This window comes from Triticum urartu, chromosome 5A, assembly GCF_056163025.1.
Source record: "Triticum urartu cultivar PI428250 chromosome 5A, HENAU_Tu73, whole genome shotgun sequence".
Lineage (NCBI taxonomy): Eukaryota > Viridiplantae > Streptophyta > Magnoliopsida > Poales > Poaceae > Triticum > Triticum urartu.
The window spans coordinates 174,007,445-174,034,757 of NC_141877.1; the positions used below are offsets into that span (position 1 = coordinate 174,007,445).

General features: G+C 43.4%; 1 protein-coding gene across 2 annotated transcripts; it reads left to right on the plus strand.

Moving 5' to 3' along the window:
• Window positions 1–511: 511 nt before the first annotated feature.
• LOC125508224 (uncharacterized) lies at window positions 512–9,246 on the plus strand. Of its 2 annotated transcripts, XM_048672852.2 has the most exons (15): window positions 513–842; window positions 3,600–3,694; window positions 3,782–3,895; window positions 4,573–4,677; window positions 4,759–4,830; window positions 5,457–5,569; window positions 5,848–5,982; window positions 6,064–6,132; window positions 6,213–6,300; window positions 6,391–6,462; window positions 6,540–6,640; window positions 7,180–7,297; window positions 7,388–7,447; window positions 7,965–8,075; window positions 8,885–9,246. In XM_048672852.2, exons 1-15 carry the CDS (start codon window positions 662–664, stop codon window positions 8,990–8,992), a joined length of 1,542 nt encoding a protein of 513 aa, XP_048528809.1. In that variant the 5' UTR covers window positions 513–661; the 3' UTR covers window positions 8,993–9,246. The 2 variants fall into 2 exon arrangements, with proteins under 2 accessions (XP_087381878.1, XP_048528809.1); XM_087525752.1 differs by lacking the exons at window positions 5,848–5,982; window positions 6,064–6,132 and having other exon boundaries at window positions 512–842.
• Window positions 9,247–27,313: the final 18,067 nt, after the last annotated feature.

The window sequence follows — 27,313 nt, forward strand, 5'->3', positions numbered from 1 at the left end:
AGACCTTGGACAATAATTAATACATACATCGGACACACAAACCCTTAGCTGGAACTTTATTTTCCTAAACACAACACCTAAACCAGATAAATCATAAGCTTTAAAAGAGACAACTTGTTTTAGCGAAACTGAATCAGTTTCTAACATCACCCGATCGCATCCAACTTAAATTGTGAAGGCGACTTTTTACGAATGAAGAAAAAAAGACGACCTACGCGCTCGATCGTACTACGACTCAAAGAAGTCATTATGTTGAGTGAAAGAGGAGAAGAAGAAAAGACTTAAAGAAGTCATTATTGTGCGGCAGGAACAGGACAGGCCGACGCCTAGCGCTGCCTAAAAGAAAAGAAAAATACTACTAGTTTTCTTTTGAAAGAAAAATAATACTAGCTTGCCCCAATCGCACTCCGACAAACGTCGTTTTCGCCACGTGCACACCAAGGCACAATGATTTAGCAAGGTCCACCACGTGGCGCATCACGCCTCCTCTGTTTATTCGCGCACACAATGGCGTGGACGGGTGCGCCTAGCAATTGCATTAACAACCACTCCCCTTTCCTCATCGCATTCCCAGACCCCTCCGAGCTCTCTTTTCCACCGCCGCTTCTGCTCGTCGCCGGATTACGATTAGCCCGAACCCTCTGCTGCCGCTGCTTGCGTGATGGCGTCGGCAGCGGAGGAGAAGCATAAGAATCAGGAGGCGGAGACGGGGTCGGTGATTGGGGGCAGAGGTCTGGACGTGAGGAAGGACGGGGTGGCGAGGGAGGTGGTGCGGATGGAGAGGGAGGCGGTGATCCCCATCATCAAGCCCAAACTAGTAATGAAGCTCGCCGACCTCATCGGTAAGTATCCACTCGCTAATACGTACATCGTCACGCTCTAAGCGATTGCGAGTTAATTGGGTCACCACCTCCCTCCCTCGCCTTCTCTCCAGCAGGCCCGTCTCTGTATCTCGCTTGCCTGGTTTGTTCGTTGCACTTCTCTTCTTTGCCGTAAAATGCAGTAAGATAAGATAAATAGTTTACCGAAAGTAGGTTGGTGCCGCAATCAACAAGCTCTGGCTCCTAAAATATGTTCTTCATTACCATACCTGACTGGACATATACAGTACAAAATTACAAAAGAGTAGTGCAATCCAAAAGTCCGAACTGATGGAAAGGGCTAGTGCAATCCACATATACTGTAACAGTGATCACGGATCCGATGCCGATGAGATTGCCAAATTCAAGCGCGAGATGCAGAGTCTGTTAAGATGTCAGACTTGGGCTTGCTGAGCTTCTATCTTGGAATCGAGGTGCAGCAGAGCTCAAGCGGCATTTTCATTGCCCAGAGTGTGTATGCCCGCAAGCTGCTCGAGAAGAGTGGCATGGCTGGGTGCAAGCCGTGCCACATGCTGATGGAGCCGTGCTTCAAGCTGTCCAGAGAAAGCACAGCGCCGATGGTCGACGCGACGCAGTACCGCAACATCATTGGCAGCCTGCGGTACCCGGTTCACACACGTCCAGACCAGACTTTCTCCGTCGGCTATGTCTCTTGGTTCATGTAGGCGCCAATGGAAGGACATCTCACCACCGTCAAACACATTCTACGGTATTTCGCCGGCACAATTCACCTTGGCTGCAGATACACCAAGGGAAACAGCACGCCACGGCTCGTTGGATACAACGACAGTGATTTGGGTGGCAACGTGGACACGCGGAAGAGCACCTCCGGAACCCTGTTCTTCCTTGGCGGCGGCGTAGTGCCATGGCAGCGTTTTTGCACTCACTGTCGTGGTCTGCAGCTAGCCTGGTTGATTAGGTCACTACACCGATCAATTTAAGCTTGCCTGGTTGTGGGATGGCACGACATTGTAGGGCGGCTGGTTTAGGGGATGATGGTGTAGCCCACGCGCACATGCGATTTGACTCATGGGATGGTACGAATCCCAAGAATCGCCACGTGACTGTTAGAGCCGTTTCTCTGTAATTGAAGAGTAAAAGGGAAGAAACAAAAAAAAAATGCTGTGTTCTCTCCTCCGACGAGGCAAAAAAAAAACTCTCTTTCTCGTGTGTGTTCTCCTCTCCCACCTCTCTGGTGATCGCCGGCGAGGCAAAAGGTGGGGTCCATCTGACAGCACACATGTGCTTCATGCGGATGCACACCTGTGCTCTATGCTCATGACAGACAAAAACTGGAAAACCTGAGAAACAGGAAAAAAAAACCAAAGAAAAACCTAAACCCCCCAAAAACCGCCCCCATGGGGAAAGCACCCCACATGCGACACGTGCCGACACTGGGGCGCACCACATGGAGCCATTGGAGCACTTCCACGCACCGGGAGTGACCGTACCCTCCAATTAGTTGCTCCCCTCTAGCCCTGCCTTGGGCAACACCTGCACGGGAAGCGCTTTGGGCCCCCTTCGGCCTTGCCCCTGATGCAGTCGCATAGGCACGGGCCATAGGCTACTCCATGTTGCGCCCTGCCCTGCCGATGGGCCTTGCCTGGCGGATGCTACCTCGCATGAGCCGCTTGCATGTGGCATCTGCGTATGAGTATCCGCGTGTTTTTTGCGTGCTCTGCGGCCGATTGCTGGCCTGGATCTGATCTCGCCTATTTCCTCTTGAGCACGACGATTCATGCACCGTTGCTTCAAACTGCTTCTGTCACAACAATTCAGACCCACAGTCTCCCAACCATCGATCACTACACACGGCTCGATCCGCCACCAGTGGTAGCTTGGAACGAACGGTTGTCGCCTCTAGATCAAATTGAATAACCGCCTTGTAACCTAGCTCATGATACCACTTGTTAGAGCGCATGTCGATCCGTCGAGGTCAAGCAGTGACACACGCGCAATGAAACAACACCAAGATTTAATAACGAGGTTCACTGACATGGGTACATCCCCGGGGCATGACTACATGCACTCCTCCCCATGTACTAAAACAACATAGTAGAGTCGATGACAAGCACACCGAGACCATCAGACAGGTCTTCGACCATCCACCACGGCTGGTCCAGCCACTCCTGCTACGGGCGTCCGGACCTTCACTATCGTGATCTTTGTCTAGCCTAACAACTTGTGTCTAGTCTATTTGGTGTAACGCCCCGGCCACAACCCACCGGTTCCTGGCTGTTGCGCGGGATCTAGACTGGCCCCACAGACCAACACTAGTCTTTCCTGCACACTGCCCTCACTCGTGCGCACCCGGGACCAACTTCCCGGTCGGTCACCCATCCTAGAATTACTCCAAGCCAAGCATGCTTAACTTTGGAGTTCTTTTCGAATGGGCTCCCAGAAAAGAAGGAATTCCTTGTTGATATAAGTAGTATATCATTCCTATTGAGTCAGGCTCTCACATTGGGCTACCCGGCGGTGCCTTTATATAATAGGCCCGGGTTACACATGTCCGACACAAACACCTAACCCTCCGCTAATTACAAGTCCAGCTGTAACCTCGTACACATAATATTCGGCACATATTTTACCAACTGAAGATCTTATTGTATTGATTGTGCTGCAAGCGTTCTTTCTATTCTTAGTGGATTAGATGAAAAGATATCGACACTGGAGGTTTGCCCTTAATTCATTCCATTTCTTCTAATATATGCTCAGAGCATGAGGTGGATCGCAATGAGTTCCTAAAGCTGTGCAAGAAGGTGGAGTACACCATCAGGGCTTGGTATCTCCTCCAGTTCGATGATTTAATGGTGGGCTCTTTTTGATTGTTCCAATTGTTGGGATTCAAATATAACATGCCCAGATTCTTGTGTCTCAGTGTGCACTTCTCGATGCAGCAACTGTACTCGCTATTTGACCCTGTTAATGGTGAGAAGAGGCTGGAACAGCAGAATCTGACACCCGAGGAGATCGATACTCTTGAATTCAATTTCATGACATATCTTTTCCAGGTTGGCTGCAGTACTTTACATATATATATCCTGTCCTGACATATGAAGACCTCCCTTGGTTTTGTATGTGTTCTTTTATTCAATCATCACAACAAACAAAAAAACTGAGTGAAATATTATTTGAAATGCCTATTTAAGAATAACATGTGAATGCAAGTAAACACTGAGGTGACATTAATATTATGCAGACAAAACCATTCATGAGATGTGAAGTCTGAATATCAGGCATTTGTGGCCTCGCTGCTGTTTTTCCATCAAAAACTAGCTAGGCAATCCCATAATACTTTACAAAATAATCTTGGGGTGTCCTGTTGCTAGAACTTCTTACTTTTTGTCGGTACTTTGTTTGCTTAATTTTGCATCGAAATGTATGGTTTTATCAATTGTCTCCAGCTTCTGTTATTGGAAAAATTGTTCCATGTCCTTTTTGTGTTGTTTTGGGCTTGAAATTAGTTTGACTTTCTGGGTTTCCTCGGTAAAGCTTGAAAAGAAAATTCTGTTGATAGTAGGCTGACATATTAACTTCCATTATCTGAACTAGAAAAGAGAACCAAATGGTAATCTGATGATGTGTCACGCCTAATTGACATCATAGTAACAATGATTTTGTAACATTTACTATTTAGTTTATGCGATAGCTTAAAGTTGTAACCATTTGGATCTACTGTATCGAGCAGATAATGGAAAAGAGCAACTTCAAGTTGTTATCTGATGAAGAGTATGATGTTGCACAATCTGGAAAATATCTTTTGAACCTCCCCATCAAAGTTGATGAATCTAAGGTTCAAAAAATTATAAGCTTTTCAAGTTAGCATTAGAAAAGTACATGTCCACTGCACTGAAAATTTTCTCTTCAAACGTAGCTGGACAAGAAGTTGTTGACAACATACTTTAAAGAACACCCACATGATAATCTGCCTACATTTGCTGACAAGGTAATCTTCATGTCTTTGTAACTGACCACTTTCCCTTGATGCCATGTATTATGGTTTTAATTTAAGGAAGTTATGATTACTAGTGTGTGATAAGGGTGTGTTCTCATTTCACGATTTATATTCTTTCCTTACTTTTGCATATCTAATGAGGGTAATAAGTTACTCCTTTTTGCTAATGTTGGGGTTCATATTGTAATAGGAATATTCTAAGGATTTGCTACTCCATATCTGACTGACATGTGGGTAGAGGTGCTACATGCCAGTGACGCATGGAGTGGAAAATCCTTGGATACCAATCTTTTGGGGTGCCAAACTCTTAATTTTTCTTCTCATTATTGAATTGTATGCACCAATCAGTTCACCCAAAAGATCGAGCTATTAGGGAAACGTGGGCCATATATTCAACACCCCCACTTAGGTCACCATACCTTAGACGTGAGATCGATGTAAGGCCCCAACTATTTTCTATTCATACACCATTGGCTGGGACATGAACTTGAGACATGTTGGCTGGCTCTGGTACCATATTGATTTGCACACCAATCAGTTCACCCAAAAGTTTGGTTAGGTTGGAAAAGATGGGCTATATATTTGAACAATTATATTCCGTATTGGCTTCTTTGTAGTACATTATCTTCCGTCGTGGTGTTGGGTTCGACCGTACAACTGATTACTTTGTCATGGAGAAAGTGGATGTACTCATATCCCGAGTTTGGAGTTCATTGCAAAGGGTTACCAGGTATCGAGTTTATTTGAACATCTTTGAACTCTTTAATGAAGGGGAGCCTTGGCGCAGTGGTAAAGCTGCTGCCTTATGACCATGAGGTCACGGGTGCAAGTCCTGTAAACAGCCTCTTGCAGAAATGTAGGGAAAGGCTGCGTACAATAGACCCAAAGTGGTTGCCCTTCCCCGGACCCTGCGCAAGCGGGAGCTACATGCACCGGGCTGCCCTTTTTTTTTTGAAATCTTTAACCCAGGCTAATCCTGATTGCAAAGTTGTTGTAATTCCTTCTTAGGATTGATAGGTTGTTCTCTAAGAAACCACAGTCGAAGTCAAGAAACGACATCAAAAAGACCGATGAAATTATTGAAGACACAGAAGAACAAGAGCTATTTGTCGAACGCATTCGGCTAGAAAAAATTGAGCTAAGGTTGCTCATAGTTTTATCATTAAAGTTTTATAAGACTACAATCAAATGTAATCTTAAGAACCGGTATGTTCTTCTTGACAGCATAAAAAACCTGATGAGTAAGATGACAATTCAAGAACCTACATTTGATAGGATGATTGTAGTGTACAGGTAGCTTTTCAACCAACCTGCATATTCATGAAAGATTCTTATGCTTCCAGTGGTGATTTAGTGATATATTATATGTACAGGCAGGCTGGCATGAAGGCTAAGCCTAGTCGTGGAATATTTGTGAAGCATTTCAAAAATATTCCAATGGCTGATATGGAAATTGTTCTGGTAAGATCCATATGTATTCAACATCTGTTTAATTGCTTCACTGTCTTGGTGGTTGTTATTGAGGACCTGAAATTGGACCATATTTTGTAGCCAGAGAAGAAGAATCCCACTTTAACACCAATGGATTGGGTCAAGTTTCTTATTTCTGCTGTTATAGGTTTGGTATGTTCCTACTATCTGGTTCTCTCTGGATGCATTTATTTCAATACTTTACTACATTAACTGCTTGTTACTTGCAGGTCACTCTTGTTGGTTCTCTTGAAATGCCGAAGGCTGATGTATGGGTTGTCATTGCAATCATGTCTGGGGTGATTGGCTATTGTGCTAAGATCTACTTCACGTACGTGTTGAATAATTGAGAAGTTTTCCATTAAGTTTAATCCTGAAAAAGGTAGATAAAAAACATGATAATCATAGTAGAGATGATAATGGAATCAAATAACAGATTGATGTAACTAGTCATGCAACCGGGTACATAACGGACGAATATCATATCCATTTCGATTGCTACTAGTAGTAGACCAAACACAATCCCTAACAGAAGGGAGAAGCACATATGGTGCGGTGGAAGAAGAGTTCCACACTCCCTTTGCCATGCATGAATAAGCCATAAGGGCCTCTGAGATTTTCAGGAATTATTGGAAATAATAAATGGGCTAAAAGCCCAACAATTCCAACAGTAAGTTCTTGATTGATGTTCTTTGTTTCGGTTTTAGGCAACTTAAACTTACGTTGCGATGTAACCAGTTTCCAATTCGAGCTAAATAAGCGTAGCTCACTAATGTTTGTTTGTAGATTTATTTTGATATACTAGATTAAATGTGATCTTATTATATTTATCATTGGTTGTATGTGATGGATTTGTATTTTGTGATACAGGTTTCAGCAAAATATGACACTATATCAGAATTTGATTACAAAATCAATGTATGACAAACAACTTGATAGTGGGAAAGGAACACTTCTACACTTATGTGATGATGTGATACAGCAAGAAGTACGGAGCAAATAAAAAACGTGTCTTGCAATACAAGTTTTACCTATATCTAATGTGCTGTGTACTGATATCCGTCGTTTTTCCACATAGGTTAAGGAGGTCATAATTTCTTACTATATTTTAATGGAGCAAGGGAAGGCAACTATACAAGTAAGCAGGGCGAAGTAGTGTTATGCGATATCACTTCCTCTATTTTGGGTATCTCTTGTAGCATTTATCTCCATTTTGTTGTTTTTGGTAATTATTATGCCAAAATTTTCCATTACTTATTCAACTCTTGTTTTGCCTCTTGTAATATTTGAGACCTTTGACATTATTATATATTATCCTGAGTTTACCTTGTGTTCCGGAGGCTTGTCTCAGTAACATCAGTGTCCATCATCATGCATTGTTAGAACAGAAATGTGTTCCATGTGCATTGTTATATGTAGGTGTTATTTGTTGTTTGGCCATCGCAGATGTTAGTTCTTGTATATAAATAAAGTATTTACTCGATCACATTAGTTGCCCAATAATTTTAACCAAATATCACTCTTTGTACAAGATATTGCAACGAAGAAATTTCTGGGTTGCTGTACATTCATATGCTTTTTTTTTTGTTGGGGAGTGACCACTAACGAGGACTTACGAACCTTACAGTATTTTATTGTTGTGCTGTTCTTTCCAGGATCTTGATTTGCATTGTGAGGAGCTAATTAAAGAGGAGTTTGGCGCCGAGTGCAATTTTGATGTTCACGATGCTGTAAAGAAGTTAGAGAAGCTTGGCATCGTTCATCGGGTAAATCTTTGAACAGTTTCATTCTGATCCAAAAATCTACAGTAATGACCTCTATACTTGTGTCGAAAGTTGGAAGTTTGGATCAGCTCCAGCAGTCCAGCTGGTAGGTCTGTGTGGCAGGTAAAAGCTAGTCAGGTTTGCCGTAAAAGTGGTTGCATGTTTGTTTGAAAATAGAACTTGTAGGTTGCATGTGAGAACCACTCTCATGGAATGTGGTCTCTAGTTGATTACCAGCAGTTATGCAAGGATTTTGTTGAAAAAGAAGGTTATTATGAGCTTATCTGGTTGAAGAAAATGGTGATAGTGGTTCGACCCCTTTGCTGTTATTGCCCGTTAGATGTTCTTTTTTGGTGATTCAAACATGAGAAGTAAAGAATTAGAGCTGCATCTACTTTTGGAGTTTGGACTATGTTAAGTTAATTTCACCTCTCTCTTTATTTTTTTTGCAATTTCATCATCGTCTTGTCCTATGTTATGTTATTCATGTGATGGAGAAAGAAACATGTAGCTTCCAATATTTAGTATGGCATAGAAGAATAAATATTGGCACACTAGTATATTCAAAACATGCTGTAAGATTTACCATCCATCAGAATTTGCATTTGAACTAGTGCTTTGAAGAAAATATATATTGCAAACGGTGCATGTCCCATGGTTGTCTCTGCTTCCTGTTTAGCTCCTGCTAGCTTGTTACATAACATAGCTTTTCACCATTCTGGTTGACAGTCGTTAGCTGAGTAAATATCATCCAACCTACAGTCAGTTCCAAGGTAGTATCTTCATGCTTACAAGGAATTTGTGCCCCTCAGGATTCGATTGGCAGAATCTTATGTGCTCCGTTGAAGCGTGCCAACGAAATCATAGGCACCACGACTGAAGAAATGGTGATGCGAGCACAACAGAACCCTGCTTCTTAACTGTCGCCTCAAAGGAGATGTATTTCTCTGTATAAAAGCACAAGCCAGAACTCAGAAGGCATCTGCGCATCCTCAAGGAACTCGTTGCTTTCAATGTACCATCTGTACGCAATATCTTAGATTCTATTTTCCGACATTGGCGAGTTCTATTGAGTGTAACTAAGGGTGCCTTGTTTAGGTCCAAAATCTGTACATGTTACTTGTAAATAATAATCATATATGTAATGAAACAATAGTTAAACAATTTTTCTGCATTGCTGCTTTTATTCCTGTTCACATTTACTTGTCCAGAGTTGCTTGTTGAGTAGTGCATTCTTAATAACAGTTAAAATATCCTCGATGTCGTCTGTATATTTTGGAAAATGGATTCCGTTACCAAAGATCCAGGTCAAATCGACATTCAGTCGTTCACCATGTGTGGTACGAAATCATGATGCACATAGCCAACCCAACAAAAGTTCCAAATATTTCGACACTCCAAACCAAATTGTATGGTCTAGGCGTGTTCACATATAACAGGAGAAACTGGAGGTGCAGATTGCTGCTTGCGCCTTGCGTGGTGCTAACGGTTTATGTAACATCCTAAATGAGACAACCCTACATATTGGTATTGTCATTTATTTAGCTCAGCACAAGAAAAAGCTTGCTTTCTTCAGAACAAGCCATTTATTACTCGAAGGTGATGTGCTACATGGACCGAATTTCTGAGCATGAATCTCTTTGACCAACCAATGATGCAGAAGCTGGATTGCTTCAAGGAAGTGCTAAATACTCTCGAGGATCTTCAGCTTACAAATATCCTCTGTTTCAGTCCTGGATGGAACCGAGAGTTAATATAACAGTTCTACGTCACCCTATATGTTTCTGGAAAAAAAATGGATGTTAATACTCACTGAAGAAGGAACCAAACGTGAACTTCTAACCCGCTCCTATCCCGCTCCCGTGCGGCGCCGCCGCGCCGCAATGGAGCACCCCCGCCGGCCGCCTCCTCCCATTTGTTATATTTGTGTCGAATATTATATACGCAAGGGGTTACGTGGACTTAGAGTTGTAATTGGTGTGGTTAGGTGCGAGTTGTGTAGGAGTCGGACACTTATCCTAGGCCTCTTATATACGGAGGGGCACCACACGTAACCCATGACGACTTGATAGCAACAGGTACGCGAGGGAGCCGACGGCTTGTGCCGTGCCCGGGCGGCCGGTGTTGCGGTATCTTGGGGAGGAGCGCCCGTAGTCATGCCTCAGGGATGTAGCCATATCGGTGAATCTCATTAACAAATATCGTGCCTCGGTGTGTCGTCTATGATCTTGCATTAGCGTTTTATTCTAACAAGTGGTATCATGAGCAAGGTTGCGAGAAGGCTATGCGGAAGATCATCCGGAGGTACGAGGATCATGCTCGACGGGTGCCAGGGAACGTCCGATTGGCACAAGGTGGAGCATGGCGGCGATCGCTGATGCGGTCGGTGGTGTCGGACACTTCGGGCAGGAGGCCTGGAACGTTCGATGGGCTGCGGTCGGTAAGGATCAGCTAGACGTGGCGATTGAGCCGGCGTAGTGACTGTTGAAGACGTTACGACAGCAACGGATTCGACTCGCGATTAGACCGGCGATCAGACATGGGGGGCGGCCGAATAGATCGGAGTGTGAGAGTATCGAAATGATGCGTTCGGTGTTGTACAAGGGCGGCGGCGCGACACTACGGATGGATTGTGTCGGCGACTCGGGTGGCCAGAGTATGACATGGCTCATGCATGGATGATGCGCGAGGTAGCAACTGTTACGGTAGGGTTGGCGTTTGTGAGTACGTGCGACGGGGCTGAATAGTTTGATGGCGAGAACCAAGATCAGAGACTATGCGAAGCTTCGTCAGGATCAACGGCGGAATTTTCCGAGGAACGTGGATAGAGGAAAGGAAAGGTTACGGTGTGAGGCTGCATACTGCGACCTCGTGGCGTGCGGCAGCTGGTCTCCTCGGATGAGGTGCACCACACAAGGAAAAGGAAATCGTATTGGGGCAGGAATTCACGTGGCCAGCCGATTGCGTGCGTGTATACGTGTTTGGTCCAGGGAACAAAGCCTGCTGCTGGTTGCGGTTAACAAAAAATGAAAAAACAAAAAGGATATCTGTGCGTGCATGATGGTCCGTTTCAGATTGGATATGGAGCAAATCGTAACAGGCTGTGACTCGGTTTTCCGTGTCTAAGAGGAAAAGCTAAGGCCGGCTGACCCAGAGGTAATAAAAGGCTGGCGACGCGAGGCAGCGAAGGCACTAAATAATTAGTCTGCAAGTTCAGGAAGAGGTGGAGCGATTCGGGCTACGGCAGATATCGGTCTGTGTTACGGCGAGAGGCTTCACGGCAATTCCTGAAGGGCGGACAGGGGCGGTGCAAGTCAAATTTCTTGGTCGATCGCGGACTGCAGCGTGGCTTCAGACGAAAAATACGGGATCAGTGATCTTTTTCATGAGGAAGTCGCAGAGGAAAAGAGCGGAAAGACCGGCGGCAACAGGTTGGTTAGATCGCGGCTCGGCATGGCACCGGGGTTCACCAAGTTTGATTTGGAGAAATTCGATGGCACGGGTAACTTCGGTCTATGGCAGACAAGAATTAAGGATATTCTGGCGCAACAAGGAATCTTGAAGGGTTTGCAGGAGACGAAGCCAGCCAAGGTTAACAACGATGCGTGGGAGGATATGCAAGTACAGGCGGCCGCTACCATATGGCTTTGTCTTACGGATCAGGTCATGTATCATGTTATGGACAAAGATACTCCTATGGGAATTTGGGACAAGTTGGCAAATCGTTATATGTCCAAGTCAGCGACCAATAAGCTGTATTTGAAGCAAAAGTTTTATGGGCTGAAGATGCAGGAGGGGTTGGATCTTGTGGAGCATGTGAATGCCTTTAATCAATTGGTCACGGATCTAGCGCGTCTGGATGTGCAGATTGAGGATGAGGATAAGGCACTACTTCTTCTTGTTTCGTTGCCACCGTCCTATGAGCATTTGGTAATTACATTGACACATGGAAAGACAACCATCAATAATGAGGAAGTCACTGCAGCGTTGCTTGGACATGAGTTGATGAAGCAAACGAATGGTACAGAAAGGGAGAGTACTCAAGGTTTGGGGTTGGCAGTTAAAGGTTATCAGATCATGAAGGGACAAGAGGCGGAGAAGAAAAAGAAGAAAAATGTACAGTGCTACAAGTGCAAGGACTGGGGACATATAAAGAGGGAATGCCCATAACTGAAGGGTGGGGCAAGTGCTAATGCGGCTACTCGTGGTGATGACTCAGACAACAGTAGTGATGTTCTCGTAGTATCAAACAGGCAGTCAACAAAAGCTGAAGCGTGGATGTTGGATTCAGCTTGCTCTTTTCATGCGACACCCAACAGGGAGTGGTTCTCTTTGTACAAGTCTAGTGAGTTTGGTTTAGCCTATGTGGGCGATGACACAGGTTATCGTGTTGCTGGAGTAGGTGACATCAAAATCAAGATGTTTGACGGAGTTGAGCGGATGCTTCGGGGAGTCAGGCATGTGCTAGGGCTAAGGAGGAATCTAATTTTGCTTGGTGTTCTTCATGATGGTGGTATGGAATTCTGCTCTGATCGGGATAAGAAGACCATTAAAATCATCGAAGATGGGGTCACTATTATGATAGGAGAGAGGACGGCTTCGCATCTTTACAAGTTGCAAGGGAGCACTATTGCAGGTGGAGCCATGGAGAGTGGAGCTGCAGGAGTAGCAGTGAAGTCCCACGGTGGCGGCGGGTCTGACCCGTCGGGTAGCTCTCAGTAAGCTGCAAAGAAGACAACCCAAGTCCGGAGTACATGGAGGTTCGAGCATGGACGACTTCTAAGTGATGGAGAATATTCACCAAGGTGGAGTTTGTTATATTTGTGTCGAATATTATGTACGCAAGGGGTTACGTGGACTTGGAGTTGTAATTGGTGTGGTTTGGTGCGAGTTGTGTAGGAGTCGGACGCTTATCCTAGGCCTCTTATATACGAAGGAGCACCGCACGTTGTAGCCCATGACGACTTGATAGCAACAGGTACGCGGGGGAGCCGACGGCTTGTGCCGGTGCCCGGGCGGCCGGTGTTGCGGTATCTTGGGGAGGAGTGCCCGTACTCATGCCCCGGGGATGTAGCCATATCGGTGAACCTCGTTAACAAATATCGTGCCTCGGTGTGTCGTCTATGATCTTGCATTAGTGTTTTATTCTAACACCATTCACTCCAGCGCCCCCCCCCGCCGCCGCCGCCGGGGCGTCGCAGGCAAAGCCCGTGTGCTGCAGCGGCGATGACGATGTTTCACCTCAGCCCGCGCTTCAGTCAGGATGGCGACGGCCCGTGATGGCCAGATATAGACAGTTTGTGCGGGGCGGTGGCAGGCGGCGGCATACGGCGGCAGGTCCAGCGGCGGCACTCGATCGGGGCCTGGATGGGCTTAAGCGGGCCGCGACCTCGTGTACCGTTCCATCAATGGCTTGCTGTCCCTGGGATTGACCCGCAACTCGAGGACATCGGGGGTTGTGGCCCTAGGCGTGGCGGTGGTGGCCACCTCCTCCGTCAGAGATGGTCGGTCTGAGGCTCGGTGGTCAGATCTCCAGATTTGTTATCTAGTACCGACTGCGAGTTGGGGAAATAGAGTTGCCGGTGAAAACCAGCCGATGGCGGACGATGACGGTGTTTTGCGTCGTTACCTTCATGAAGGCATTGTCGTGTAACTTCTGTCGACTCACTCGTGCTGCTTCAGGGGAAACTCTAAGATCTGGTAGTCCAGATCGGACGATGGTGGTACTGCGTTGGTAGCAACATTTGTGGAGCAGCGCTGGAAGTCAGAGGAAGGAGGTGGAGCAGCTTCATCTTGCACAGAGCTTCGGTGGAGATGTCAAGTCATGCCTGACCGACAGGTGCTACGCTTTGTCATGCCTAGTCAGTAGGTGCTACGCATGACAGATTTTCCAGAGACTTCAAGCTGTGTCGGTTGGTGGTACTTGGCGGCATGGTGCTGAGGTGTACCGGTGGCGACCGCGATGTGCTCAGCTGTTCGCGCGCAGGGAGGTGGTGTCGATGGGTGCCGTGGTGGCGTCGACGACAGCTAGATCGGACAAGGTGGATGCGTCAGACCCGGCAATTGGCTTGGTTGGGGCCTCAAGTCTTAGATGTCAGGCTTGACTGTGAGGTCTGTGGTATTAGGCTCGGACTATCAGCATCCCTACGTCAACTGGATAGGAGTAGCGACAGATGTTGCTTAGACGGTGACTCCAGACTTACTGTTGCATTTCTTTGCAAGGTCTTTTATGAATAATTAATAAAGTGGTTGCATGCATCATCCAGATACAGAGACTAGGGGTCTTCCTCCTTTAAAAAAACCTCACTGAAGAAATTCCTACTTCTAGTTTGAGATGCTATTAAAGTTCTAAAAGAATATGGAAAGGGCAAAGACATCGTTGGGTGACTTTCTCTTCGTGTTCGAGGAAAGGAGGAGAATGCTGTGTCAAAGAAGTCTGCAACTCCATCGCATCTTGTGATTAGTCTTCGGACTCAGCAATTGCTTATGAAGCATCTCAAGGAAGATCAAAAAGAGAAACAATAGCTTGCCACCAAGATAAATTATGTTGCTAATGTATCAAGGCTTGTGCGCCTGTTTGTAAAAGTGGTTAAGCGTCACTGTTGGAAGTTGCTCAAGAAAGCGAAATTCATGATAAACATGAATTCATGGATGTGTCTTCTAACAATGATTAATATAAGAGAGGTTCTTGCTAGAAGCCCGTAGCAGCCACGTAAAACTTGCAACAACAAAGTAGAGGACGTCTAACTTGTTTTTGTAGGGCATGTTGTGATGTGATATGGTCAAGACGTGATTATATAAATTGTTGTATGAGATGATCAAGTTTTGTAACACTGTTATCGGCAACTGGCAGGAGCAATATGGTTGTCGCTTTATTGTATGAAATGCAATCGCCATGTAATTGCTTTACTTTATCACTAAGCGGTAGTGATAGTCGTAGAAGCAATAGTTGGTGAGGCGACAACGATGCTTCGATGGAGATCAAGGTATCAAGCAGGTGACGATGGTGATCATGATGGTGCTTTGGAGATGGAGATCAAAGGCACAAGATGATGATGGCCATATCATATCACTTATTTGATTGCATGTGATGTTTATCCTTTATGCATCTTATTTTTCTTAGTACAACGGTAGCATTATAAGATGATCTCTCACTAAATTTCAAGGTACAAGTGTTCTCCCTGAGTATGCACCGTTGCTACAGTTAGTCATGCCGAGACACCACGTGATGATTGGGTGTGATAAGCTCCACGTTCACATACAACGGGTGCAAGCCAGTTTTGCACAAGCAGAATACCCAGGTTAAACTTGATGAGCCTAGCATATGTAGATATGGCCTCGGAACACTGAGATTGAAAGGTCGAGTGTGAATCATATAGTAGATATGATCAACATAGTGATGTTCACCATTGAAAACTACTCCATCTCACGTGACGATCGGACATGGTTTAGTTGATATGGATCACATGATCACTTAGATGATTAGAGGGATGTCTATCTAAGTGGGAGTTCTTAAGTAATATGATTAAATTGAACTTAAATTTATCATGAACTTAGTCCTGATAGTATTTGCATATCTATGTTGTAGATCAATTGCTCACGTATAGCTTCCCCGTTTTATTTATGGTATGTTCCTAGAGAAAACTATGTTGAAAGATGTTAGTAGCAGTGATGCGAACTAGCTCCATGATCTGAGAATTATCCCCATTGCCGCACAAAATAATCATGTCCTTGATGCACCGCTAGGTGACGGACCTATTGCAGGAGCAGAGGCAGACATTATGAACGTTTGGCAAGCTCGGTATGATGACTACTTGATAGTTTAGTGCGCCATGCTTTACGGCTTAGAACCGGGACTTTAAAAAACTTTTTGAATGTCACGGAGCATATAAGATGTTCCAAGAGTTGAAATTAGTATTTCAGACTCATGCCCGTGTCGAGAGGTATGAGACCTCTGACAGTACTTTGCCTACAAGATGGAGGAGAATGGCTCAACCAGTGAGCGTGTGCTCAGATTGTCTGGGTACTACAATTGCTTGAATCAAGTGGGAGTTAATCTTCCAGATAAGATAGTGATTGACAGAGTTCTCTAATCACTATCACCGAGTTACTGGAACTTAGTGATGAACTATAATATGCAAGGGATGACGTAAAACGATTCCCGAGCTCTTCGCGATGTTGAAATTAGCGAAGGTAGAAATCAAGAAAAGCATCAAGTGTTGATGGTTGACAAGACCACTAGTTTCAAGTAAAACGACAAGGAAAGAAAGGGAACTTCAAGAAGAATGGCAAGAAAGTTGCCACTCCCATGAAGAAGCCCAAAGCTAGACCCAAGCCTGAAACTAAGTGCTTCTACTGCAAAGGAAATGGTCACTGGAAGCGGAACTGCCCTAAATACTTGGCGGATAAGAAGGATTGCAAAGTGAAAAAAGTATATATGATATAAATGTTATTAATGTGTACTTTACTAGTGTTCATAGTAGCCCCTGGGTATTTGATACTGGTTCAGTTACTATGATTAGGAACTTGAAATAGGAGTTACAAAATGAACAGAGCCTAGTTGAGGGCGAGGTGACGATATGTGTTGGAAGTAATTCCAAGGTTGATAAGATCACCATCGCACACTCCCTTTACCTTCGGGATTAGTGTTGAACCTAAAATAAATGTTATTTGGTGTTTGCGTTGAGCATAATATGATTGGACCATGTTTATTGCAATACGGTTATTCATTTAAGTCAAAGAATAATTGTTATTCTATTTATATGAATAAAACCTTCTGTGGTCATACACCCAAGGTGAATGGTTTATTGAATCTCGATCGTAGTAATACACATATTCATAATATTGATGCCAAAAGATGCAAAAGTTGATAATGATAGTGCAACATACTAGTGGCACTGCCGTTTAGGTCATATTGGTGTAAAGCGCATGAAGAAACTCCATGCGGATGGACTTTTGGAATCACTTGATTATGAATCATTTGATGCTTGTGAACCATGCCTCATGGGCAAGATGACTAAGACTCCGTTCTCCAGAATAATGGAGTGAACCACTGACTTATTGGAAACAATACATACCGATGTATGCGGTCTGATGAGTGTTGAGGCTCATGGCAGGTATCGTTATTTTCTGGCCTTCACAGATGATTTGAGCAGATATGAGTATATCTACTTAATGAAACACATGTCTAAAACATTTTAAAAGTTCAAAGAATTTCAAAGTGAAGTGGAGAATCATCGTAACAAGAAAATAAAGTTTCTACGATCTGACCGCGGAGACGAAATATTTGAGTTACGAGTTTGGCCTTCATTTGAAACAATGCGGAATAGTTTCACAACTCACGCCATCCGGAACATCACAACATAATGGTGTGTCTGAACATCATAAACCGTACTTTATTAGATATGGTGCGATCTATGATGTCTCTTACCGATTTACCAATATCATTTTGGGGTTATGCATTAGAGACAGCTGCATTCACGTTAAATAGGGCACCATCTGAAAATCCGTTGAGATGACACCATATGAACTGTGGTTTAGCAAGAAACCTAAGCTGTCGTTTCTTAAAGTTTGGGGTTGCGATGCTTATGTGAAAAAGTTTCAGCCTGATAAGCTCAAACCCAAATCGGAGAAGAGCATCTTCATAAGATACCCAAAAGAAACTGTTGGGTACACCTTCTACCACAGATCCGAAGGCAAGATCTTTGTTGCTAAGAGTGGATCCTTTCTAGAGAAGGAATTTCTCTTGAAAGAAGTGAGTGGGAGGAAAGTAGAACTTGATGAGGTAATTGTACCTTCTCCCGAATTGGAAAGTAGTTCATCACAGAAATCAGTTCCAGTGATGCCTACACAAATTAGTGAGGAAGTTAATGATGATGATCATGAAACTTCAGATCAAGTTACTACCGAACCTCATAGGTCAACCATAGTACGTTCTGCACCAGAGTGGTACGGTAATCCTGTTCTGGAAGTCATGTTACTAGACCATGACGAACCTACGAACTATGAGGAAGCGATGATGAGCCCAGATTCCACGAAATGGCTTAAGGCCATGAAATCTGAGATGGGATCCATGTATGAGAACAAAGTATGGACTTTGATTGACTTGCCCGATGATCGGTGAGCCATTCAGAATAAATGGATCTTCAAAAGGAAGACGGACGCTGATAGTAGTGTTACTATCTACAAAGCTTGAATTGTCGCAAAAGGTTTTCGACAAGTTCAAGGTGTTGACTACGATGAGATTTTCTCACTTGTATCGATGCTTAAAGGTCTATCTGAATCATGTTAGCAGTTGTCGCATTTTATGAAATCTGGCAAATGGATATCAAAACTACATTCCTTAATGGATTTATTAAAGAATAGTTGCATATGATGCAACCAGAAGGTTTTGTCAATCCTAAAGGTGTTAACAAAGTGTGCAAACTCCAGAGATCCATCTATGGACTGGTGCAAGCATCTCAGAGTTGGAATATACGCTCTGATGAGTTGATCAAAGCATATATAGTTTTATACAGACTTGCAGTGAAGCCTGTATTTACAAGAAAGTGAGTGGGAGCACTACAGCCTTTCTGATAAGTATATGTGAATGACATATTGTTGATCGGAAATGATGTAGAATTTTCTGGAAAGCATAAAGGAGTTTTTGAAAGGAGTTTGTCAATGAAAGACCTCAGTGAAGCTGCTTATATATTGGGCATCAAGATCTATAGAGATAGATCAAGACACTTAATTGGACTTTCACAAAGCACATACCTTAACAAGTTTTGAAGTAGTTCAAAATGGAACAATCAAAGGAGTTCTTACCTGTGTTGCAAGGTGTGAAGTTGAGTAAAGACTTAAAACCCGACCATGGCAGAAAATAGAAAGAGAATGAAAAGCCATTCCCTATGCCTCAGTCATAGGTTCTATAAAGTATGCTATGTTGTGTACCAGACCTGTTGTGTACCTCATCATGAGTTTGGCAAGAGGGTACAATAGTGATCCAGGAGTGGATCACCGAACAACGGTCAAAATTATCCTTAGTGGAATAAGGAAATGTTTCTCAGTTATGGAGGTGACAAAGAGTTCATCGTAAAGAGTTACGTCGATACAAGCTTTGACACTAATCTGGATGACTCTAAGTCTCGATCTAGATACATATTGAAAGTGGGAGCGATTAGCTAGAGTAGCTCCATGCAGAGCATTGTAGACATAGAAAATTTGCAAAATACATACGTCTCTCAATGTGATAGACCCATTGACTAAACTTCTCTCACAAGCAAAACATGATCACACCTTAGTACTCTTTGGGTGTCAATCACATAGCGATGTGAACTAGATTATTGACTATAGTAAAACCCTTTGGGTATTAGTCACATGGCGATGTGAACTGATCACATGGTGATGTGAACTATTGGTGTTAAAACACATGGCGATGTGAACTAGATTATCGACTCTAGTGCAAGTGGGAGACTGAAGGAAATATGCCCTAGAGGCAATAATAAAGTTGTTATTTATATTTCCTTATATCATGATAAATGTTTATTATTCATGCTAGAATTGTATTAACCGGAAACTTGATACATGTGTGAATACATAAACAAAACAGAGTGTCACTAGTATGCCTCTACTTGACTAGCTCGTTAATCAAAGATGGTTAAGTTTCCTAACCATAGACATGAGTTGTCATTTGATGAATGGGATCACATCATTAGAGAATGATGTGATTGACTTGACCCATCCGTTAGCTTAGCACTATGACCGTTTAGTTTATTGCTATTGCTTTCTTCATGACTTATACATGTTCCTATGACTATGAGATTACGCAACTCCCGAATACCGTAGGAACACTTAGTGTGCTATCAAACGTCACAACGTAACTGGGTGACTATAAAGATGCTCTACATGTGTCTCCAATGGTTTTTGTTGAGTTGGCGTATATTGAGATTAGGATTTGTCACTCTGTGTATCGGAGATGTATCTCCGGGCCCTCTCGGTAATGCGCATCACTAAAAACCTTGCAAGCAATGTGACTAATGAGTTACTTTCTGGTAACGATATTGAACTAGGTATTGAGATACCAACGATCGAATATCGGGCAAGTAACATACCGATGACAAAGGGAACAATGTATGTTGTTATGCGGTTTGACTGATAAAGATCTTCGTAGAATATGTAGGAACCAATATGAGCATCTAGGTTCCGCTATTGGTTATTGACCGGAGATGTGTCTCGGTCATGTCTACATATTTCTCGAACCCGTAGGGTCCGCATGCTTAACGTTCAATGAGGATCGGTATTATGAGTTTATGTGTTTTGATGAACCAAAGGTAGTTCGGAGTCACGGATGTGATCACGGACATGACGAGGAGTCTTGAAATGGTTGAGACATAAAGATTGATATATTGGATGATGTTATCCAGACAACGGATGAGTTCCGGGGTCACTAGATAAATATCAGAGTGCCAGGGGTTATCGGAAACCCTGGGGGGGGACTAATGGGCCAACATGGTCCTTGTGAGAGAGAGGAGAGGGCCCTAGGGATGGCCATGTGCCCCCCTTGAGGAGTCCGAATTAGACTAGGAGGGGGCGGCGCCCCTCCCTTTCCTTCTCCCTCTCTCCCTCTCCTTCCTTCCCCCTCTCTTCCCTTGTTGGAAACCTAATAGGAATAGAGAGAGGGGCTGCCAGGGCAGGCCGCGCGCCCCTCCCCCTTGAGTCCGAATTGGACTAGGAGGGGGGTGGCGCCCCCCCTTTCCCCCCTCTCTCCCACTCCTTCCTTCCCCCTCCCAGTAGGACTAGGAAAGGAGGAATCCTACTCCTACTAGGAGGATGATTCCTCCTCTCCTTGGCGCGCCCTAGGGCCGGCCGGCCTCCCCCCTTGCCCCTTTATATATGGGGGCAGGGGGCACCCTAGAACACACAAGTTGATTGTTTAGTCGTGTGCGGTGCCCCCCTCCACAGAATTCCACCTCAGTCATATCATTGTAGTGCTTAGGCGAAGCCCTGCGTCGGTAACTTCATCATCACCGTCATCACGACATCATGCTGACGAAACTCTCCCTCGGCCTCAGCTAGATCAAGAGTACGAGGGACGTCACCGAGCTGAACGTGTGCAGATCGCGGAGGTGTCGTGCATTCGGTACTTGATCGGTTGGATCACGAAGACGTTCGACTACATCAACCGCATTTCATAACGCTTCCTCTTTCAGTCTACGAGGGTACGTTGACATACTCTCCTCCTCTCTTTGCTATGCATCTCCTAGATAGATCTTGCGTGATCATAGGAATATTTTTGAAATATTGCGTTCCCCAACAAAGGTTTCCCTATCTTGTTCTTGGTGTTCATGTCCTCTAGGGGACTAGAGCCCCCCCAGATTGGATCTTGGTTTGGTGGAGCAGTTTTTGGGCGTGTGAATTCCTGAGTCCCTTCATGATCGCAATTGATTCTTGTAGTTTTATTATCGGTAAAATTCCATAAAATTTAGTTTGGTCCGCAAACTTATTTTCGAGCCACCCGAAGAAAATTGTGATTTGATAGGTCCTGCAAGGTTGGTAAATATTTTGTACTTTTTGTCCTGAAAATTTCCTAAAAATCCCCCTAACACTAGAAAAGAGAAACTGGCCTTTGACGCTAGATTAATATGTTTGTCCAATAACAATAATATAAAAGCGCACCAAAACCATATATAGCATGAATACTTCACAAATTATAGATACATTGGAGGCATATCAAACTACATCTCCTACATTCAAGCTAGCGAAATATATTGCTCGTGAAGATCGTCATGTAGGGCCAATTGAACCAATCATTCCTGAAGAACAACTTGATGATCACGTAGATGATACAGACATCAAAGAAGAAACTTCATCACCAGCGTCATCATTCGACAACGAAGTTGATTCTTCAACGAGTAGTTCAAAATCTTCACCGTCTTCAAGTAATTCTTCCAATAAGACTGGTTCTCCATCTTTGGGTGGTTCTGGCTTGCGCGAGTAGAATCCCTCGTGTGCTTGAATACCTTTTTGACACTTCTTGACAAAAAGGGGGAGAATACCAGGAGTTAATAGTCATGGGTTATGTGCATGGTGTCTACTCCTCGAGTACTGCAACACTTGGAATTCATTTGCCTCTTATTGTGTCATAATAACTCTCTCTTTTATGATACTATGATATTGTGTTGTAATGGTTAATTATCCCTCCTACTATATTATTTTCTATCTAACTTAAAGGTGGAAATTATCTCAGAGATCACAATTGTGGATGCATTGTGTTATTCCTCGTAGTTATCAACTGCAATGCATTCCATTTCCTTCTAAGATATAGAAAAGCATCTCTGCAAATTTATTCTTTCATATGCATTTACAATTCAAAGCATTTTTTCAATTATGCATATCTTTAAGGAGAGCTTGTTTTGTATCTTAGAGATTTGCATTCCGCATGTTACAATTCAATTATTCCTCTAATGAAGCTTTAACTAGCGTTGTCAATAACCATCCAAAAAGGGGGAGATTGTCGTACATCTTGTGCCCCTTGTAGTGTTTTGGAGATTATTGGACAAAACAATTGAGGGACTAATGTGTTTTGAAAAATAGTCCCTAGAGTTATTGAGAAGTTTGCTAAAACTTCTGAGAAGAATTCCATCATTGTAGAGAAGATTCCTACAACTCCAAAGAATATTGCTGAGCTGTTGAAGAGTATGTTGTTGTAAAGATTCTGTGTCAAAGACAAACCCTAAAAATTATTGTCGAGAACAATTGGTTTAGTATGTGGTTCGAGAAACCGTCAAGAAAAACTAGGGTACATTATCCCGAAATATCCATTTTCATAGAAAAGTGGATTCATTACAGAAAAGTTCCAAAATGTCCTAATGGTAAGAGAAGAATGAAGAGTGTGAGAAGATGTAGTTCTTTCTCTTAGTTTCATTTATTTCATTTGAGTCATAGTGCAAACCTTGCTATTAAGAGGGGGAGTCCAAGTTAGTTGACATTTAGGTATTTGTTAAATTCTCAATCATAAACCTATCTCCGAGTGATGCCGAGAGAATCTCTTCGTGAGCGCATTTTCCCTCCAAGTCAGATACGAGGTTTGTCTGGACTATGAGAGAAAATCACGGGAAGTTGAGTCATCTGAACTTGTTCCTCAAGTAAAGTTGTCGCATGAGTTTAAACTCCGACCTTTGGAAAGGTGTTGGTTGACCCTCGAGTGGTGCAGGACCCTATTGGTCATTTCACACCTTGGAATTTATCCGACTATAAATAGCCATCCAGCCTAAACTTCATCGGTTGTCTACTCCGTTTGATTTGATAAGAGTTTGTCTGAGCAACCCCTCTATTGAGAGATTTAACTGAGAGAATACCCATATCCCAAATTTAGTTAAGCGATCGAGCATCACAACGAACTAATTTGAGAAAAATGTGTGACCTATTACTCTTGTGAGTTGCACACTAACTAGACGATTAGGTACTGGTAAGAGCAACCAAGAGTGATCGTGGTTTGCCGAGGACAAAGTCTGTGAAGGCTTGGAGATTGCCTTTAAGATCTACGAGGAGTAAATCAACTGAAGTTCGAGGAACTCCACATTGAGAATAATAGGACGGAGTGAGATTTGCTCTTGCATTCAATCACAAGTCCCTCCAACCAGACGTAGCACTTTGGCAGAAGTGTGAACTGGTCGAACAAATCATTTGTCATCGTCGAGCAACACTGGTTCTTTTTCTTCTTGAATTACCTTTTGTCTTTCATTCTGTTGAGTTATTCCTCTGTTGTGATTGTGCCGTGTTCAGTTATTTGCAACCGAACAAGATTTCCCTCTGCATTTGTTACCATGTTTGTGTTTTTCATCTCGATATACTTAATGCAGTATGATTGTATGTCCACATGTTTTTCATTTACAAATACTTAGTTATCCTTCTCGCATCTTGTAGTAGTGAATATTAGTTTTTCGTCTAAGTCAATTCCATCCTTAGTTTTATCTCTCCTTAGAATTGCCTTAGTTTATTTATTCTGACGTGATGTATTAAGAGATTTACTTTGTTTTGAAGAAAAGTTTAAATCTCCTATTCACCCCCTATAGTTGATTTCTGATCCTATAAGAGCAAAAGACGGTGTTGAGTATGAGCACCAACACTCGCACCCATGGTCATACAAATGGGCTCCCGAGACACCAACCCATCGAGGGGAGTTGACCGTGTGCGGAACGAGCGCTTGCACCACTCTAGCCTCCCAAAGTTTGAAAATATCCAGGAGAGAAGACGAGGTTCACCACGAGCGGCCGGCTCTTACGACCCTCTTACCAGGTACGCCGCAATCCTAAAATTCAAATTTACACACAAGACAATGCCAGATATGAGCGCGCCGGCTCGTACTAGTGCTTGCATCGCGTCAATTCTTACCGGTAAATATTTGGCAACGCAAGGAAGGGTTAGTTCATCCCTAACCCTACACCCATATCTTTCTTTCTCTCTCAATCTTCACCTCCAAATCCCCACTAGTGTCCTTTGCCATTTTTGTACGTTTGATTTGGCAAAGCATCTCTCCGATATGTTCATCTCTGGATTAGTGGTATATTCTCTTTGATCCATGCATATTACGTTTATATTATGAACCTAGATGAGATTAGTATTAGTTTTTTCCATTCGATTTGAATGTTAGAGTGTGTAGTTCTTGTGTAAAATCGTTCGTAGGTGATATGTAGATTTGATCCCCATGTAAAACTTATAAGTTGTTAGCAATTTTAATTTTTTTAGTTGAAGATGAAGAGCCTTCTTGACGGGAAGAAGAACGTGGAGGGATCTCGTGGCCCTAACCGCTCTACAAGCAAGGGGGCTGCCCTCATTTTAGATCACAGTGAAAGCTACCTCAAGCTAAGCGCTCGCGAAGTGCTTCTCACAAGTTGGAGGTGCGAGATGAAGCAAATATGCCCTAGAGGCAATAATAAATGTTACTCCCTCCGATAAAAAAAGTATCTCGGCTTTGAACTAAGGTTGAATGGGAGTATTATCTATTTCCATGTTCGTAATTAGATTTACGTTATGTGCTATAATTCCAATGGTTCTTGAGTTTGTGTATCGAAAGTCTCAGAGGAAAACCCATGTGCATGTGTGGAATAATAAACGGTAACATAGATTCCTAGTCACGCCTCTAACACTAGCTCAAGTGTTGCATGATAGTTCCATTTTCCTAATCATGGGCTTAAGAATGTCGGGAACTTTGAGGATAAAATGTTAGAAGAGCACTCATGTTGAACACACCCAATTGGTTGTTATACTATGAGATCTTTTCATCACGATTTAATGTTTTATAACACACAGAAAGTAAACTTATGCATAATTCCTTAGACCATGAAAGTATTGAGTACCTTCATACAGTACAGTGTACTTTGGGTTTTTCCAAACGTCATGTGTATCAAAGTGATCATAACGGCAACTTACGGGTGCATCAGAAAAGTGTGTCAAGGTACTTGACATCTTGAGACTGGGATTCACTCCTTCGACGATGGAGAGATATTCTTAGGTCCCTCTCGGTGTGACGGTTATCCATCATAATCTGGCCAGACACAACACAATTTGATCATAGGGATGCTGGAACACAGGAACAAGAAAAGAGAACAAAACCGGTAACGAGGAAACTAGCATAGTGAACAAATTGTTTATCCATGGGGACGGCTATAAATTTGACCTCAGGTTTTGTAACATATCACGAAGCAAAAGGAATAGCACATGGTAAGTACAAATTCACTCGAATACCATTCATGTGGGTATGGGAGTCAATATGGATGTCCACAGTTCCGCCATTGATCATTGCTCAGAAGGAGTTCTGGTCATGTCTATACTTCACCAAATCTATAGGGTCACATGCTTACGGGTTATCGATCTACTGAGTACTAGGTGGTTAGGAGCTTGAGAGAAAGTCACCGGAAAACTTTCAGAGATGTTCGAAATGTTTCGGACAAAACCGGGAGCCGAAAAAGTTTCAGAATGCAACCAAAGTTTCTTGAAGGGTTTCAGAAAGGTTTCGGGACCTCCCAGAATTTTTCAAGAGGTACCCAAGGACTTGCACTTGGCTTGGCCCAAGTGGGCCAACCCCATATGACGTGGCACCCAATGGGAGAAAAGGAGGTCCCTTTGGAGGGCATGATGTGGTGCCCTAATAGAAAGGCACCCCTCTCTAGGGCCAGCCCCCTTGGCAAGCGGTAGCCTAGAGGGGGGGGGGCTTTGGGGGTAGCCCCAACTTTTTGTGTGGCAAGTTTTGGTGAGGGGGGCTCCCTTTGGGGAAACTTTTTGTGAGGGTACCCCCTTTGGGGATGCCTCCTTCCATCCCTTCCCTCCCCTTCTCCACTATAAATAGAGGAGGGCAGCCATCCAAGACATGCTTGAGCACTCATGAAAATGGCACACAATGATATGCCTTTCTTTTTATCGCCCTCCATGAAATAGTTTCGTTCTGTTGCAAGGCTTACTTGTCTCCGACGGTGATTAGTTCTGGAAGGTGAAGCGCCCTGGATCGGTGACACCGTATGGGTGTATCCTGGTGGAGAGATTGGGCTTTTGATCTTTGTTCGAGGGAGAAAAATTCTCTTGGTTGGGAGGATGTAAATCCTAGCTGCGGGGATCTGCACCAACTCTTATTCCACTATGCTCCAAGTTGGTAATGATGAGCTTTAACCTTGAATGCATCTTCATAGTGGTCCTAGGCTTGTACGTAGTTATATATTTTTTGTTTTCTACAACGTTACCCTATAGTGGCATCATGAGTCGTGCTATGCGCAGATGCATATTACAATCTAGAATACATGAGATATATGGGTATTGCACAATGTTTTTGTAGTAGATTAGATTTATTACTTAAAATATTTGTAATAGATGGGATTTATTAATTAATAAATTTTGTGTGAGTACTAGATAAGACCTATTGTCAGTAGATGCAATCTATTACTTGATGTTCTCGTTGCTTCCCTTAATTTGCATTTTTGTGATCTCGATGGCATGGTGAAATTTTGCTACAAAATTCTGGCTATCTGTGTTCCTTCCATGTTGCTCTTAGTATGATGGTTGACAGATCAATGATGTGTTATCTCAGTTCTTTGGGTTCCACCTTAGTTAAGAAAGATGAATTTTTGCAAACTAATGGGCATGCAGATATGATTGATACGTCTCCAATGTATCTATAATTTATGAAGTATTCATCCTATTATATTATCATTCTTGGGTGTTCTACAATCATTTTATAGCAACTTTATATCATTTTTGGGACTAACCTA

Excerpts from the sequence above, each read along its gene's own strand:
- LOC125508224 (XM_048672852.2), top strand. The coding sequence starts at position 662 with ATGGCGTCGGCAGCGGAGGAGAAGCATAAGAATCAGGAGGCGGAGACG. Across the intron at positions 5,983-6,063 it reads CTAGAAAAAATTGAGCTAAG|CATAAAAAACCTGATGAGTA; the intron begins GTTGCTCATAGT and ends TCTTCTTGACAG. Across the intron at positions 6,641-7,179 it reads TGTGCTAAGATCTACTTCAC|GTTTCAGCAAAATATGACAC; the intron begins GTACGTGTTGAA and ends TTTGTGATACAG.